The sequence below is a fragment of the Rhinolophus sinicus genome, chromosome 5, assembly GCF_057876585.1.
Source record: "Rhinolophus sinicus isolate RSI-liver-muscle chromosome 5, RSI-T2T, whole genome shotgun sequence".
NCBI lineage: Eukaryota > Metazoa > Chordata > Mammalia > Chiroptera > Rhinolophidae > Rhinolophus > Rhinolophus sinicus.
In genome coordinates this window covers 27,149,177-27,168,019 of record NC_142505.1, presented here as the reverse complement: position 1 = coordinate 27,168,019, position 18,843 = coordinate 27,149,177, and the positions used below count along the sequence as shown (strand labels likewise).

Genomic DNA, 18,843 nt, shown 5'->3' with positions numbered 1-18,843 from the left:
TGGAATTTTCACAATGAAATGATCTGACCTTCAGTTCTCATCAGTTCTGACAAATGCATATCATGATAGTACATTTTCATTGCCCCACAAAGTTCCTAACTGCTCCTTGCCATTCAAATCCCTCTCCTCTAGAAGCAACCACTGAGCTAAATGTGTGTCACCACAGGTTAGTTTTGACATGCTAGAGTTTCATATAAATGACTCTACATGGTACATACTCCTCTTCTTTCAATCAGAATCGTAGTTTTGAGATTCATCCTGTTGTTGCATGTATCAGTAGTAAATTTCTTTTTATTGCTGAGTATTCCACTGTATGGATGTACCACAGTTTGTTTATCTGTTCATCTGTTCTGGATGTCGGTGTTCTTTCTAATGGATTCAGATTTGATTTGCATTTTAAAGCATTCCCTTTGGCTATTCTGGGAAAAACAAAGTGTACAATCAGAAAGAGTAGAAAAAGAGGGCCAATGGGAGTTACTGCTATCTAGGTGTAAGTGTATAGTGGTCGCTTGGCTGAGGGTGGTGGCAGTGGAAGGTTATCTTATGAGTGTAGCGGCAGCAGGGCTTGGTGTGTCGTGGGGTGAGGGTGGCATGTGAGAGAAGACAGAAATGAACCTAAGGTCTAGGTTGTTGGTCTGAGGAACTGAGAGGATCCTGGTTCCATTTTCCTAGTTGGGGGAGACCATGGGAGAGGCAGGTGTGGGGTGGATGAGAACCAAGAGTCCTTTTGGGGATGTGTTAAATTAGGTATGCCTCTTCGTAGTCATGTGTTGTTTTGATAATAAAATGAGGTCATCCATTTAGCCGTTTGCTATAGTATCTGGAACATTCTAAATGCTCAACAAGTGGTAGCTACTGTTACAGTTAAAAGCAGTGCTGAGTCATAATTATGAAGCTTACTAAAGAGACTAGCTAAATTGGAGAAAAAGGAAGAATGAGTAAACAGGAATAGTAGGAGATAGGACCCACTGGATAAGGAAGAAATCAGTTTCTAGGTCTTGAATTTCAGGTAGAAAATTTTGAACTGAATCCACTTGGCAATAGTGACTCTTTGCGTTTTAAGGAGGAGGAGACACAAGACATTTTGAGTGCTAGCAGGAGCTCTAGGGTTTGGCTACTTGCTCTTTTGCTAGCTGGGTGAACTCAGGCAAGCTACACACCCCTCCTCTCTAACCCTTGAATTACTTGTCCTGTTGGGTCGTGGGGAGGGGAAAATAAGATGATGTAGGCTAAAAAATTGTGTTGGAAAGTATCAGACAGAAATGCTCCACATTTATTAAATGGCTTCAGAGTGTAGGGTGATGTGTTAGACAGTGGGTGTTAGGTGCAGGGTTGGGAGTGGGAGTGGGAGTGTATTGCAAGTGGGGAGGAAGCTGTTTTCATTTAACTGGCCATTAAGGGCCGGACCTGGGGCTCTGATAGGGAGAATGGAGAGGGTATAAATCTGTGGGAGACTTTGAAAGAAGAATCAGATGGCCTAGGGTGAGAGCATTGAATGCAGATGAATTGAGCCCCAGGATCTGGGAAAAAGGTAATGGCGGTGGAGAGAATAGGATAGGATAGTTGAAGTGGGGGTGGTGGAGTTGAAGGCAAGCCTTCATGTAAAACTCACTGGGTAGACATGCCAGACGTAGGCCGTTGGGAATGTGGGCTGGAAGTTCTGTTTTGCAGGTTGGGCTGGTTATGTGGATTTACAAGTCATCAGCCCAGATAATGACCGATACCACGTGATCCTGAGCTGTCCAAGGAAGCAACATACATGGTGCTGTTTATTTTGCTCATCCTGGTTGACCTGATGCCAAAACAACAGGCTGAAGAGTGAAAAATTCTGTCAGTCAGCGGGTTGTCTGGGCTGCTCAGTGCCAGCCAGTTTGACAAATCTTTCCACTGTGCCGAAGACTGAGCTGACTGCTCTGGCAAGTTCACCGATCAAGTACATTAAAAGAGATTCCAGAAATTGTGTTGGATTTAGGGTTCTGGGACACCAGTTTCCTGGCCTGGTATCACTCAGGACCTCTTGAGGCCCTTTCAGGGGTGGTTCATGTGTTTGGGTTTCGTCCTGAAGAGGTGACTCAGACGTAATGAAGGGTCTGGCCCACATTTAGGGCATTTGGTAGCACTGGAGTCATTCTAGCATCTTCTGAGACAATGTCTGAGGGTCCTGGGCCTTTACTTCAGTCAGACCTGATTATTTAGCACAAAGAGGGCAGCAGTTCCTTAGTCAACTCGAGCACAGGCTTCTTCCAGATGCTGATGTCCTGATGGGTTTCTGTTGATTTTGAGGTTGGGCTAATCTTGGAGAGGGTAGAAGAAAAGCCCTTGAATAGGGTGTTTATCCCTGGGTTATTTCTTCATGATATGGTTCCAATCTCCTTCAGTGTCCTTGACCACTCCTTCAGCATTTGTTTTTGCGGTTCCTTGTGGCTTTCCAGACCAAAATGGCACTCTTAATTGAGGTGTTCAGAGACTCCTGCTACTGAATTACCTTACCGGTTATCTTTTTTCCCCTTGTAGTTCTGTTTTCACTTTCAATTCCAGGCAAATTTGATCTCCTGAGGTAAGGCCCCCTCTCTCACTCCCACTTTCTTCTTTTCACTTGTGCCCAAAGTCCCCAGATTTTTAAAGTCCCAGTTTCAACTCATAGCTTTATGATTGATGTCTGCTCGCCTTCCATATACAACTTAACTGTGTGACCTGAAGTGTTATCACACTGTGGAGAAGGAAAAAGGGGTTCTGTCCCTGCAAGGATTACTTAACCGTTTCCGTTTAAGTGGTATGTGGAAAGCTAAAGCTAATGTAGGGAGGGGAGAGCAGTATTGGCACCCACATCCATCAGACCATTTTTTCCCCCTTCAAATCTTTGCTACTTAAAAGTGTGGTCCTCACGTGAGAGCTTGTTAGAAATACAGAATCTCAGGCCTGGACCTACTGATTCAGAATCTGCATTTTCACAAGATTTCCTAGGTGATTCCTGCGTGGATTAAAATTTGAGCAGCAGCGCCGCTCCAAATCACAACAGCAGTAGTCAGACTGCTTCCAAAGCAGTTCACTTCCAAAGGGAAAATTGGTTAGGATCACAACTCCATACAGCAGACTCCAGGTGGTGGTGTGGTTTGAAAAGAGGATTCAAAGATTTTTTTTTCCTTCCCCTGCATAATATATGCGCACCATCAAGAGGGAAGTTCAGACAGCCCATAGCAGTAGCAAATGAAAATGTCAACCCTTTTACTCTCCTCCTCCCCATCCCCAGCCTTTTTAATCATTTCCAGAAATTGTCCTTCTCCCCTCCCTCACCCTCCCGATCTGTAGCTTACATTTTACGCTACAGCTCAAGGAGGGGAACTAGAGTCATGGCACAGAAATCCACTTTAGATTTCAAGTAGGCTCCGATGAATTTGTGAATGTGCCAGAAAGTTGGATGTCATCAAGCCAAAGGTGTTGAGAGAGCGAGACCAAAAGCAACACCCTCAACAGGGCCTTATTATTAGCAAGTTGTAATTGTTTCAAACTCCACCAATTTTAAAAACAGGGCAACCTACTTAGTGACTCACTTATTCCTGTCATTTGCTGTTTCTCTTTCATGGAGACAAATTCTGATAGCGGAGGTGTGGACACCTAAACACTGTAACTTCTTTTACTCTTTTAGATCAGAAAAGGACAGGTGGTGCCTGCCATGTGCCCATCTTTTTTTGTTTTTAAATTCCCCCAAATGTAACTTTTTAATCTCTTTAATTTTAAGGAGAAAATAACTCAATTTTGGGATACGCTTTGGGACCACTTTACAGAAAACCCATATTTGTAGTGATATTTAGTTACTTGCTGTTCTTGCTGTTTTAAAGAAAAGCTTTATTGAGCTGTAATTTGTATGTCATAAAATTCTCTGTTTTTAAGGGTACAATTCAATATTTTTTTAGGAAATCGACTGAGTTGTACAATCATCATTGCAATTCGTCTTTAGAAGTTTCCCATCGCCCCAAAAAGATCCTTGTGTCTGTTCATGGTCAACCCCATTTGCTCCCCCAGCCTGTTAATCTTTCTATCTCTATAAATCTGCCTTTTCTGGACATTGATATAAATGGAATTATACAATATGTGGTCTTTTGTGACTGGCTTCTTACACTTACATTCTGTTTTTGAGGTTCATCCAAGTTGTAGCGTACATCAGCATCTCATTCTTTTTTATTGCCAAGTAATATTCCAGTGTAAGGTTATGCCACATTTTGTTTATGTATTCAGCAGTTGATGGAAATTTGGGTTATTTCCCTGGTTAGCTAACATGAATAATGTTGCTGTGGATATTTGTGTGCAATCTTTGTGTGGATATACGTATGAGGTCTGACAATTAAGTTCGTGAACTAATCCTAGAAAAAGTGCTACATACCTCATTGCTGAATATCACTGCGGTCACCTTCGAAGTACTCCCCTTGGGAAGCTGTGCACCGATGCCAGTGTCTAGTTCACCTTTCAAAGCAATTTTGGAACCCTTTTTCTGGAATGGCCATCAGAGCTGTCATTGCATTACTCTTCATGTCCTGAATGTCATCAAAATATCTTCCTTTCAATATTTCCTTTATCTTTGGGTAAAGAAAGAAGTCATTGGGGGTCAGATCAGGTGAGTAGGGAGGGTGTTCCAATACAGTTATTTGTTTACTGGCTAAAAACTCCCTCACAGACAGTGCTGTGTGAGCTGGTGCATTGTCGTGATGCAAGAGCCATGAATTGTTGGCAAAAAGTTCAGGTCGTCAACTTTTTCACGCAGCCTTTTCAGCACTTGCAAATAGTAAGCTTGGTTAACTGTTTGTCCAGTTGGTACAAATTCATAATGCATAATCCCTCATATCAAAGAAAGGTTGAGAACATCATTACAAGAAGTTCTCAAACTTATTAATAATTGTCAGACTTCATGTTACCATTTCTCTAGGAATGTTAGATACTAGGAATGGGTTTGATGAGTCATGTGGTAAATTTATGTTTAATTTTGAAAAACATTTTTTTATTTTTAATTGTGGTAAAATACATATCACATAAAATTTACCATCTTAACTATTTTTTAAGGGTACAGTTCAGTAGCATTAAGTAATTCACATTGTTGTGTAATCATTACCACCATCTATCCACAGAACTCTTTTCATTTTGCAAAACTAAAACTGTATCCATTCACCAGTATCTCCCCATTTCTCTCTGCTCTCAACTCCTGCAACCACCATTCTATTATACTTGGGTTTCTTTATTTTAACTTAAAAAAAATTTTTTTAAAGTCAAAGTTGACGATCAGTATTATTTTCTACTAGTTTCAGGTGTGCAGCATAGTAGTTAGTCATGATTCTACTTTCTCTATGATTTGACTACCCTAGGTACTTAATATAAGTAATCTCATACAGTATTTGTCCTTTTGTGACTGGTTTATTTCACTTAGCATAATGTCCTCATGGTTCATCGATGTTGTAGCATGTGTCAGAATTTCCTTTCTTTTTAAGTGTGAATAATATTCCATTGTATGCATATACTACGTTTTGTTTATCCATTCATCTGTTGATGGCCCCTTGGGTTACTTCTACCTTTTGGTTGTTGTAAAAAATGTTTCTGTTAACATGTGTGTGCAACTATCTCTTCAAGTTCCTGCTTTCAATTATTTTGGTTGTATACCCAGAAGAGGATCATATTACTAGATCATATGGTAATTCTATTTAAAAAATTTTGAGGAACCATCGTATACTGTCTTCTACAGTGACTGCGCCATTTTGCATTCCCACTAAGATTGCACAAGGATCCCAATTTCTCCACATCCTCACCAACACTTGTTTTCTGTGTTTGATAATAGTCATCCTATTTGTGTGAGTGGTGTCTCATTGTGGTTTCGATTTGCATTTCCCTAGTGATTAGGGATGTTGAACATCTTTTCCTGTGCTTATTGGCCATTTGTATGTCTTTGAAGAAGTGCCTGTTCATCAATTGCCTGTTACTTTACCAGGTTGTTTATTTTTTCTTAAGTTGTAGGAGTTATTTATTGATTCCGGATCTTAACCCCTTATCAGATAGTTGATTTGTAAATATTTTCTCTCATTTTGTATGTTGCTTTTTCACTCTGTTGATTGTGTTCTTTGATGCACAGAAGTTTTTAATTTTGATTGTCCAGTTTACATATTTTTTCTTTTGTTGTTTGTCATTTTGGTGTCATACACCAAGAAATCATCGCCAAATCAATGCCATGAAGCTTTCCCCCCCATGTTTTCTTCTAAGAGTTTTATAGTTTTATGTTTTATGTTTAAGGCTTTGATCTATTTGGAGTTAATTTTTGTATACGATGTTAAGGCAAGGCTCCAGCATCTTAATTCTTTTGCCTGCGAATATCCAGTTTCTCCAGCATTGTTTGTTGAAAAGACTCCCCTTCCTCCATCGAATGGTCTTGGCACCCTTGTGGAAAATCATTTGACCATATGTGTTAGGGTTTATTTTTGGGCTGTGTATTCTATTCCACTGGTCTATATTTAACTTTTTGAGGCACTGCCAAACTGTTTATTAAAGTGTCTGCGCCATTTTACACCCTGTCCAGCAACTTACAAGGATTCCCATTCCTCCACATCCTTGACAGCACTTGTTACTGCCGTGTTTCCCTGAAAATAAGACCTAGCCGGACCATCAGCTCTAACGTGTCTTTTGGAGCAAAAATTAATATAAGACCCAGTATTATATTATATTATACTATACCCGGTTTTATTTTACCAGAGTAAGACCGGGTCTTATATAAATTTTTGTTCCAAAAGACACATTAGAGCTGATGGTCTGGCTAGGTCTTGTTTTCGGGGAAACATGGTATCTGCTGTTTTGATTATAGCCATCCTCAAGGGTGTGAAGTTGTATCTCATGGTTTTGGTCTTTGACTTTTAAACATTCTGCCTCTGTCCAACCTGGAGCAGAGAGGTAGTAAAAGAGAGTGAGGACCTCCCCTCACACAACCACAGGACCAATTATCTGCCTACATTCAGTCCTGCCGTGTAGACTGAATATGCTCAGGCAAGTCTCTTCCCATCTTAGATCCTCAGAATCTTAGGTCTTCTGAATAATGGACATAATTAATAGTTTCCTCACACAGGGTAAGATAAGAACAAGTAGACAGTGTCTTTTTCATTTTAGGTGCTTAATAAATGTTGAATTCAGTTTTATTCCTTGCATTTCTAATCAGTGTGTTCTTGCTATGGGACATTCCTGTCACTGATTGAAGTTTTTTAGCAAATAGGACTTTCCAGTATTTTAAGCATTGACAATCTTGTTAGACAGCTTGGCTGTCTTTCTCCTGTTCCTTTGGATGTCACCCAAACATCTTCACACCCGTCTTACTCATCGACACTGAGTGAACTGCGAGCGCCCTCCTCCCTCGTTTGTCATCTGGGTCATGATCACTGTTTCTCCAGTTTAGCTTCCTTCTCCTCATCCATCCTGGCTGTTGCGTCCTATGACAAAGTTGATTGCGTTCTCTTGACCTCTAACCTTGGATTCTGTTGGGGCATAAACATTTTTATCGTAGCCCCATCAAAAGCAATGCAGTGGCCTTTTTTTTTCGTGGTTCTGCCACGTCTGCAGAGACTTGCTCTTGGGGGAGATGAAGTCATCTGGGCAGCTTTCTCCTTGTGCCTGGGTTGCTAGTTTCTGCAGTAATTAGCTTGGCAGCGCCCTCCCTAAAAGGCTGTCCTTCCGCTGGTACTTTGTTAAAGCTGCAAGACCAATCCCCTTGGGTGTTCCCTTAGGCAGCAGCTGTCTTGCCTAATTAAGGCCCGAAGTGGGAAAGGTGTTTTGAAGGAGACCTCTTTATCTCAGAGAACAGTGGAGGAGTCTGAGCATCTGGAAGGGAGATATGAAGGCCAAGGCAGAGGGCATGGTGGCAGCAGCTTGGAACACTTGGCAGAAAATGCTTTGCTGGCAGTCAGGATACTGTTTGAATGCTTTCTAAAGGACTAAGTATGTCCTCTTTAGTCAATAGGATAATAAGTCCCACACACATTAAGAATTTAACTCAGGTTTTGATGTGTCCCATTGGTGCAGGTACACACTTAGGAAGTACTTTTCATATCCTACCCCAAAAACATTCTAAAACTAGCGATCAGAGCCGAAAGGACTTCCAGATATCTCAATGGGGTGTAACTTGAACGAGTTACAATCATTCAGAAACTGTTGGGACTATGCTGTGCCTAAGCTGTTAGGGTCCATAGTGAAGACTTGGGTTTTGGGCGTGGGTTCCTTTTAAACTCTAGTGCAGCAAAGACCAATAGAAATACAGTGTGAGCCACATATATAACAACATTTTCTGATAGCCACATGTGTTAGTTTCCTAGGGCAACCATAACAGATGATCACAAACAGTTTTTCCAGGACCCATCTGATTAAGCCACAGAAAGTTCCTGTATTCACAGTTTTGGAGGCCAGAGGTCTGCAATCCAGGTGTCATGCTCCCTCTGAAGGCTTTGGGAAGACTCCTTCCTGGCCAGTTCCCAGCATCTGGTGGTTCCTGGCAGTCGTGGTGTTCCTTGGTTTGTAGATGTATCATATCACCCCAGTCTCTGCTGCTGTGTTTACATGGCTGTCTCCCTGTGTGTCTGTGACTTGGTGTCCAAATCTCCCACTCCTTTCTCTTATAAAAGCACCAGTTATTGGTTTTAGGGCCCAGTCTAAATCTAGGATAATTTTATCTGAAGAAGCCTAAATAATCATATCTATTTCCAAATAAGGCCCCAGATGGACATTCTGAGGTTCCAGGTAGACATGAACATTGGGGGACACTATTCAACCCACTACACATTATAAAACATGAGAAAAAACAATAATTTCATTAATTTTAATGTTTTGTTTAACCTAATGTCATTATAACATGTAATCATTGTAAAAGAATTTGTATTTATTTTTTTAATTGGGGAATATTGAGGAACAGGGTGTTTTTCCAGGACCCATCAGCTTCAAGTCAAATCATTGTTTTCTATTTATTTATTTTTTATTATTTTTTAAATTTTATTTGTTTCAGGTGCACAAGACAAAGCAATACTTAGACATTTATCATTTATATCCCTCACACTGTGTGAACCCCCCTCCCCCCATCCACTATCCCTCTGACATGACACAGAGCCATTACATTTCCACTGTCTCTATTCCTAATGCTGTATTCTGCTTCTTGTAAGTATATACATAATATATATGCATAGATATATATAGAGATACATATATAGATAGATATATAAAATTATAGTTGGCATTCATTATTGTTCAGCTTCAGGTGTACAGTGCAGAGATCAGGCATCTACATCATCCCTGAGGTGGAAAATCATTGTTTTCAATCTAGTGTGGAGGGCACAGCTCACTGTCCCATGTGAGACTTGAACCGGCGACCTTGGTGTTATGAGCTCTGCTCTCTAACCATGGAGCCAACCGGTTTCCCCCAAGAATTTTTAATGAGATATTTTAATTTAATGTGTTTTATTTTGGTACGAAGTCTTTGAAATCTAGTGTGTATTTTACACTTACAACGCATCTCAACCTGGATGTGCCACCTTTCAAAGATGCGATATTCACATGTGGCTGTCTGCCATGTATTTGCCAGCACAGCTGGAATCCTGTGTGGGTGACAACGCTTTTATACTTCTCAGTATTTTGCCCTATGTTTTCTTCCTCTGTCCCTTCCTCCCTTCCTTCATCCTCCTCTTTGCTTTCAGGGCATTTCCTATTTATTTGGGTAAAGTCTCAGTCATTCTGAGAAAAAGAAATAAAAATCTACTTTGTAAAAGCTACCAGGGTCCCAAGACTCATTGGAGGAAGCAAAGTTAGCCAGTTTTGAAAGAAAAGTTCTTTATTCAGTTACGTTTTGAAGCAGCAGCGTTATTGTTGGTAGAATTCATCAAGCACTTCAATCACAAGTGGCTTAAATAAGTGTGTTTAATATTTGGGATGCAATATTTTTATTGAGTAAGGGAAATGCAAGACTTTATTATTACAAATCTCCCTGCCATGAGATTTGTGGCCCACTGATTTATCCGTCCCCATGAATACTGCCATTATTTTAAGTTAAGACAAGAAGTGACAAACTTCTTTCTGGGCCAATTGCTGTTAAGTCTGTTGCAATGATGAAGTTAAGATTATACCTTTAAAAATCTGTATTGTGTCTCCAAGAATTGCAAGCTTGTTATTTTTTGGCTTGAACCTCAATGAGGGGTAGGGGGCTTTATAAGCAGACCCACAGGGAGAAACGTTTTGTATCCTTGAATTCTTAAATGTGGTTTGTGATAAGGATGAGGTTTCCACCATCCATTCCACTAACTGATTTAGCTGAGCCTCTGTTGCTGTCATTGGAATTTTGCTGGAATTTTCCCCTCAGATGAATTAATGTTAAAGAAAATTAGCAAGCAACCCATGCATATGAAGATCATAGAGAAGGACATATAAAGTACAATGTGAATGTCCCTTCCCCTACCCCACCCTTGCTTGCCATAAGAATGTGTCTATCCAGTTTCTCTACATAACCACATACTTATATATGTAAATTACTTATTCACGTACTTAAAAAACAATTAGATTATGCTGTGTATTTCTGCAGTTTGCTTTTCTGCCGTTCACTGAGACCTAGAGAGGCTGCATGTCTGTACAAATAGCCTTATTCTTGATAAAGTTGACATAATATTCTGTGGCACCAATCTACATAATTTAATACATTCTCTTATTGATAAAATTTTAGATTACTTTTTTCTTTTGCGCTAATAAATGTTGCACAAATATCATTGAGCACATGTGATTATTTCTATAGAAGAGCTTCTTAGTAGTACAATGGGACCAAAGGGCCTGAACATTCCAGTCTGGCTTCCGAAAGGCTGTACCAGTGTCTCTTCCCACACATGGGAGGTATATGAGGGTGTGTGTTTCTTTAGATTGTGGTCAACATTAGATATTATCAGTGTCAACCTTTCATTTTTATTTTTGCCCATCTAATTAGTATAAGAAAATATCTCACAGGACTTCTAATTTTTCATTTCTCCATTACTAGTTATTCTGACCATTTTGTATAGGTTTATTTGCCATTAGCATTCATTTTTCTTTGAATCACCTGGATTTGCCTTTTTTTTCTGTTACACTATTCCTTTTTCTTATTGTCTCATAGATGATTTTTAAATATTCCAGGTATTGATATATATGTCGTAAGTATATATTCACTCAACTGATCTGATTTACAAAATTTATAGATTAATTTGAGAATTGATACCTTTACAATGTGAAGTCTTCCTATCGAGAACAATGCTTATTTTTAATTTATTCAGTCTTTAGTAGAAAGTTGTGGTTTTCTGTACATAGGTCTTACTCATCTTCTTCAAGATTTAAGTATTTATGACTTTTGCTATTAGGATTTTTTTTTTTCCCCTGTTACATTTTGTAGGTGGTTATTGCTGGTACGGAGAAAAAACAGTTTTGTATGTTGATCTTATATGCAACCGATTGATTTCTTTGTTAGTTTTGACAATCTCTAAGAACTGCTTACCAATTTTTATACTTAGCATGAAAAACTCTGTAAAATGCTTTATGAATATTTTTTATACCAATTACATGTTGAAATGACACTTTGGACATTTTATGTTACATAAATTACTGAAATGATTTCACCTGTTTCTTTTTTAAAATTTGGCTGCTAGAAAAGTGAAAATATTATATGTGGTCCACATTATATTTATGTTGGACAGTATGATCCAGTTCTTCAGAGTTAACTAGAACTTTCCTATAAAACCATCTTGACCTGAGACCTTTTAGGAGTAGAGTTTTTACTACTTTTTCATTTTCTTCTAGGGTTGTTAGAAAACTTTACTACTTACTAAATCAGTTTTGATAATTTTTATTATCTTGGGATATCATTTGTTTCACCCAGTTTTTCAAATTTATTGTCATAAAGTTCTAGAGTGCTATTCGTAAAATATAATAAATGTATAGTTTTCTCTGCCTTTTCACTCTTTTTGCCTGTGATTTCTTTTTTCCTTGTTAGACTTGTCAAGAGTTTGTTTATTTTAATGGTCTTTTCGAAAACCAACCATTGGTTATAGTGGCTGGGTATATAATTTTGTTTGTTATTTATTTCCTTAATTTTTACAGTAATTCCTTTTGTCTATTTTCCTTGAGTTTATCTTATTCTTTTTCTATACTATTGAGTTGAATGATTAGTTCATTTATTTTTAATCTTTCTGTTTTTCCCATAAATCTTTCAGGGGTGTATGTTTTCCTTTAAGTGTTGCTTTGATCGTATCCCATATTGGATATATTTTGTTCTCACTGGATGATTGTGTATTTGTAACTTGGCTGTCTCTTTTTCATTCTTCTTTGTTACAAAAATCTCCACTGAGATCACTCGGTGAGCCTTTTGAGTGACTTCCCACTGCTATCACCTATAGTGGGAATGGAGCCAATTCTTTCTGTCAGTAGCATAACTTTAAATTTTGTTAGCTACCCAGTCATTTGTTTAATAAGTGCTGTGGCCTGTTTCATACTGATTGGGGCCAGGTGTATCCTCCGGCTATTTCAGTGTCTGTATCCTTTTCAAGTCCTTGCTTTAAAGTAGTCACTGGCATAGTTCATCATGACTTATAAAGCCCTTCTCCCCTGCTCACCCTTTACCTAACAGGGCAGTCCTAGCATATTATCAATGCCATCATCATCTTTATCACTACTTCCATTTATGCAGCACCTACCCACATTCATTATTTAATGCTCCAGCAGTCTTGTGTGACGGTTATTTTTATACCCATTTTATAGATTGGGAAGCTTGGAGAAGTTAAGCGATTCATCCAGGGTTCACATAGTTAGGAAATGTTGGAGCTAAGATTTGAAACTATGTGTGTATAACTGCAAGGCCTACTCTCTTGTCCGTGTCACTGGTACTGTATACTGTCACCTGCGTCCCTACTACCAACTTCCACCTAAGCTGAGACATTTTGCTGACCATGACTTTGCTTCCATTCCTTCTCCTGTTGCTGCTATGGGTTGAGGGCAAGGTGTTGAAGGAAAGTAGAGAAAGGGAACAAGCCTTTGCATGTGTGCTCAGAAAGGACCCCTTTCCCAGAGTCTCTTGCCAGTCTCTTGTGAGGGAGGATCGCCTCCGGCTTCGTATCTCCCTGTCCTCCTGCCCCTTTTCTCTACCCTGGCTTCTTTGCTTCTTCAGAGTCTGAGGAAGGCAGTATATTCTGAAAGAACATTCTAGTTCTTAGGCTTCGCTGCAAGAAAATCTGGTCTCTTTCCACAAAGTTATTTGGGAAAATTTCCAGGAATGTATTTGCTAAGCGGAGCTTCAGGAGGAATAGGTATGCCTCACCTCTTTGATTCAATTCCAAAGTCTTATCTATTCTAGGCCAAAGGTTCTCAACCTTTTGTTTTTAACTTAGGTTGAATTTTTAAGATAAATATCATAGCTAAAAAAGGCATAACTAAATTTTATTTATAATACAATGGTTTAGTGATAATTTTAGAATTTTAAACTACACGTATTCTTCTATCCCCTTCACAAAAATCCTAGAAAAGTCGGACATAGGGAAGGAGTTAGCTCCCTTCTTTTCCCCGCTGTCATACTGCTTCCGGTGAGCACCACCAGTCTCATCACATAAAAATACTCTAAAGGAAGTACATGCCTACATATTTAACTGTACGTGAGGCAAGTGGTAAAAGGTGTGTTCAGAAGCGTGCACATACTACTTTCTTCTGAAATGAACTGCTTTTCCCCCCCTCTCATGACCCTCATATGTTTAGATCTTCCCGACATGCCCGTTAGCATGTTTATTTATTTATGTATTTATTTTTTATTGGGGAATATTGGGGAACAGTGTTTTCTCCAGGACCCATCAGCTCCAAGTCTTTGTCCTTCAGTCTAGTTGTGGAGGGAGCAGTGCAGTTGCCGTTTTCAATCTTTAGTTGTAGGGGGTGCAGCCCAGTATCCCATGCGGGAATTGAACCTGCAATCTTGATGTTGAGAGCTCGCCCTCTAACCAACTGAGCCACCTGCCATCCATGGTTTTTTTTGTTTTTTTAATTGCAGTAATATTGGTTTATAACATTATGTAAGTTTCAGGTGTACAACATAATTTGTATCTGTGTACACTATAGTGTGCTCACCACCAAAAGTCTATAGTGTCCACCCATCACCATAGGTTTGACCCCCTTTACGCATTTTGTCCTCCCCCTTCCAGCAATCTCTTGTTCCTGTCTGTAAGTTTATTTTTGTTTTATTTTCTTTTTTGTTTGTTTGGTTTATATTCCACAATGAGTGAAATCATATGATTTTTATCCTTTTCCACCTGACTTGTTTTACTTAGCATAATACCTTCTGTCCATCCTATTGTTGCAAATGGCAATATTTCATCTTTTTTATGGCCGAGTAGTATTCCATTGTTTAGCTATGCTACATCTTCTTTATTCATCAGTTGGTAAGACACTAAGGTTCTTCCCATGTCTTGGCTGTTGTAAATAGTGCTGCAGTGAACATAAGCATGCATACCTTTTTGAATTAGTGTTTTCATGTTTTTTCGGATAAATACCCAGAGGGTGGAAACAAAACAAAAAGGCAACCAACCAAATGGGAAAAGAAGATATTTGCAAATGCTATTTCCAGTAAGGGCTAATATCCAAAATATATTTAAAAAAACTCCTACAACTCAACAACAAAAATCAAACAACTTGATTATAAAAATGGGCAGAGGATCTAAATAGACATTTTTCCCGGGAAGACATACAGATGGCCAATGGACACGTGAAAAGATGTTCAATATGTTTAATTATTAGGGAAATGCAAATTGAAGCCACAGTGAGATGTCACCTCATGCCTGTTAGAGTGGCTACGGTATTATCAAAAACACAAGGAAAAAATAAATGTTGGAGAGCATTGGAGAAAACGGAACCCTTATACACTGTTGGTGGGATTGTAAATTGGTGTAGCCACTGTGGAAAACAGTATGTAAGTTCCTCAAAATATTGAGAATAAAACTACCATATGATCCAGCACATTGTTTTTATAATGGATCCATTATTAGTATCCTTCTTTCAGATCAGAGATACGCAACTGTGGCTACACATTGGAATCACTAACTTAAAAAAAAAATGCTGGTGCCTGTGACCTGTCCTCAGAGATTCTGATATAATTGGTCTGGGGTCAGGTGTGTGTATTGAGCTTTAACGAGCTCCCTAGTAATTCCAGTGTGTCTCTAAGGTTGAGAATCACTGGGGTAGATTTTCATTTCTGCACAGATTTCTTGTGTCCTCCATACCTGGTCCTCTAATTGACATGTAGTAGGTGCTCAGTTAGTGTTTTAAGAATAAGTAGGTAGATGAGATGAGAAGTGCATGAGATAGTAGGAGAAATTCATGTTTTGTTTATTATTTTCTGTTTCTTCCCTATGCATTCTTCCCACCCACCCTCCCAATGCAGAGAAAACACTCCCCATTAGCATTGTCTTCTGAGATAATACAGTCCTTACACTGAAAAGCAGTGGTTTGGTTCCATAAGTATCCACTCCAACCAAGCACAGTACTGAGAGATTTCTTAGTTGTGGATGCAGACCTTTGAACCAAAAATGGTGTTTTCTCAAGGTTGGTGGCCATTCCTATAGAAGAACAGTAAGTATATAGGCCAGCTTTTGGATTCATTCAGAGCAAGTTGGCTTCTTCCACTTCCCTGTAATGAAGGAACTTCATACTTAACTAGGTCACTGTCTCTGTGAGAAACTGGAATTACAGTGCTGGCTATGGTTGATGTTATTCTAGTCCATACAGAGTTCCTGACGGTTTTACTTCCTGCCTATAGACAGCCTGCCACAGGAGACTTGAGCTGTGGTTGCTAATGTGCCAGAAGCAAAATCCATTACATTTGTCAAAAGCTAAAGTAGTTACCGAGGCAAATGAGGACAGACTCCTAAACCACATGATTCTTTGGAGTTTTGAACTTTAGTCGTTACCCACTTGACCACTAACCCTCAAGTAAATCTTGGGCCTTAATAAGTAATGAAACCCTTGACTTGGCATCTTGATGGTAATTTTAAGGAGACTCCTGTGTTCTCTTGGTGGGCCTTGGTGAAGGTATTCCTGTTCCTTTTCATCTATATATCAAAGAGATTGGAAAGTTCTGGATTGTATTAGTCATTGTTGTACTTTGCTGTGTAATAGAATGCATAGTTTCTCTTTCTCTAACCAAAGCCTTTTTGGAAAGGGCAGCTGGATCAGAACAACTGCTCAGAAAAGCCAGCAAGAAGCTTTAGAAGTCCCTTGAAGTAGCTGTTCCAATATTAGGAGAGGAGTAGCCCACAACGGGGCTGGTTTCCTCCAACCCTACAAGTATTTTAGGGATGCTTTCTTGGGTGCAAGTTCTCATGAGAGTCTTCTCAAGAACGTGTCCTCTGAGACCTTTCCAATCTCTGAAGAGGTGGGTGGCTTATTGCAGAGAATTTTAAGGCCTGGTTCAGTTTTGTAACAGAGCAGTGGGAGGGTAATAGGTCCTGCCTGATGTCTGGCTAAACAAGAGGGTCACTTGAGCTACTCACTAGGGTTGTGCTGTTGTGGACGCTGATGTAAGTTCCTTCTTTTGGTTCTGTCTTTTCCATGTTCACTGTGATGAAATATGAAATGCAGTCAGGTTGGGCTTGCCAGACTCATAGGGCCCTCTGTAAAGGACTTAGGTTCTGAAACAGATTTTTCTTCCTCCACCTTGACCCTTCTTGCCTTGACAGTTATTGTTTCTTCTCTTGCTTTTTGTACATGCACACACACTTCAGAAACTGTCCCTGTTGTGAAGGATTTTTGGTATGCGGTTATGGCAGCAGCCATTCTGGTGTGTTCTAGAAATCAGGTTTCTCCTAACTTCCGCCATCTGGTACATGGCAGAGCTTGGGGGATTGGGTTGTAGGTGTGGGGAAGCCTAAGCAGGGAGAAAAGACCTATGAGGGAACCGAAGATCTAACACAAAGCCCAAGCACAAAAATCTGTGCAATTTGTTTTATAGACAAGTGCTGTCCAGTAGAAGTATAATGTGAACCATATGTGTAATTAAATGTTCTGGTTGCCACGTTAAAAAAGTAAAAAGATACAGGTCAAATGAATTTTAATATCTTTTATTTAACTCTATATATCTAAAATACTAACGTTGCCGCATGTAATTATGGAAATTATTGAGATTTTATTTTTGCACTAGTCTAATAAATCTGGTATGTATTTTACAGCTACAGTACATTTTAGTTTGAACTAGCCACGTTTCAAGTGCTCAATAGCCATATGTGGTAGTGGCTGCCATATTGGACAGTGTATATGGAAGACTCTCACCCCGAATAAATCAGGTTATGTTACATGTTATTCTAATGATTTTCTGGTTTCCCAGCCATGGCAGATTTGAAGCAATAAATAAATGGCGAGAGTAGTTGAGTGGTAAAGGATACCAGGGAATGGGCAGAAGAATTGTAAGTGGCTGGTGTCATTCAGTGCAAGCATGATAGCCTCCCAATCCTTGTGACCCCAGAAGTATGCAACGTAGTAGCTTGGCAGAGTGAAAATAATCGGTATCTTTGCATGCGTGTGCTCTACTTCATAATCTGAGTCACCACAAAAAGGCTACATAATAGTCATGGTTCTCTAAGAAGGCAGGGAAATGTGAAGAGTTTGTGGAAAAAGTAGGAAGATTTCTAGCAAGTGTTGCTAAAATAACAGTGTTCTAGTCCAGGAAACTTGGGAAGTAGACACAGGTATAAATCCCAGACTACAAGACGAGGCCCTCTTCATTTCTAAAGCTGGGAGGCCACAAAGGAGGAGCCTGCAAGTGTGGCTTCAACTGGGAGTGTTCTTTTTCGTGTCCTTAAGATTACTAACTTCTTCATTTCTGCGGCTTTCCCTTCTGGTCCACGGACGGGCAAGGCTCACCTGTGGCCTGGGCCCCAGCTGTGTTCCAGGGACCTCGGGAGTCTGACTTGCCGCTTTGGGGAGCTTTCTGGACGGACATTCCTCTCCATGGACATTTACGTGGGGCAGCGGGACCAAAGTGTGTGGGCCTGCATTACTCAGATTCCAGCCAGCAGAACAAACAACATAACAGAAACCCGAATGGCCAAATCAGACACCCTCTTGGCCTTTTCTCTGTTGTTGTTTCGTCTGCATATGTAGAAAATTATAAAGTCAGGAGCAGGGAGAGTAATGGCCATAGAACTAGTGTGTATTGTTCTCATGTAAAACATTCAGTCCATTGATGCCTGTTACATAATTTTGTCTCTCTCTTTATTCCTTTTTTAGGCCGAGGAGTCTTGTAAATGTAATGGCTGGAAAAACCCCAACCCTTCTCCCACTCCCCCCAGAGCTGATCTGCAGCAAATAATTGTCAGTCTGACAGAATCCTGCCGGAGTTGTAGCCATGCCCTAGGTGAGTTCCTAAATCTTCAAGGCAACTCCAATGATGTCATTATTGCCTGAAAGTTCTAACTTACATGAATTCCGTGGGTTAAACCAATTTGCACACTATTTACCTCTATATGAGGCAACAACAAAAGAGTCTCTTTACTTTCATGAATTTGCTGGGGAGGGCTTCATTTGAGAGACAAACCCTATGCTGTTTGCACTGACTCCCCCCTTTCCCCAAGAGCTGGGTTGAACTGGGGGATTTCTAACTAAGATGAACCATGGACAGCTGAGCTAGTTAGAATAATGTGTAACATGTCCTGATTCATTTTGATGGGGGCCTAAGGGTCTGTGAACCCCCCAACCCCCGAAGGTTGAAACCTCAACCAACTGATTCATTGTCTTATTTTTATTATTATTTTATTATGCCTTGAACTTTTTCGAAATGCTTCATTTTATTTTCATACTCTTTAG

General features: G+C 39.7%; 1 protein-coding gene across 2 annotated transcripts in view; it reads left to right on the top strand.

The window, feature by feature from the left end:
* KAT2B (lysine acetyltransferase 2B) overlaps positions 1–18,843 on the top strand; it is a 91,359-nt gene that overhangs the window by 10,528 nt on the left and 61,988 nt on the right. For both annotated transcript variants that reach the window (XM_074312789.2, XM_074312790.2), the window contains exon 2: positions 18,268–18,394. In XM_074312789.2, coding sequence (XP_074168890.2) covers positions 18,268–18,394 — 127 coding nt within the window. The remainder of the gene's footprint in view (positions 1–18,267; positions 18,395–18,843) is intronic.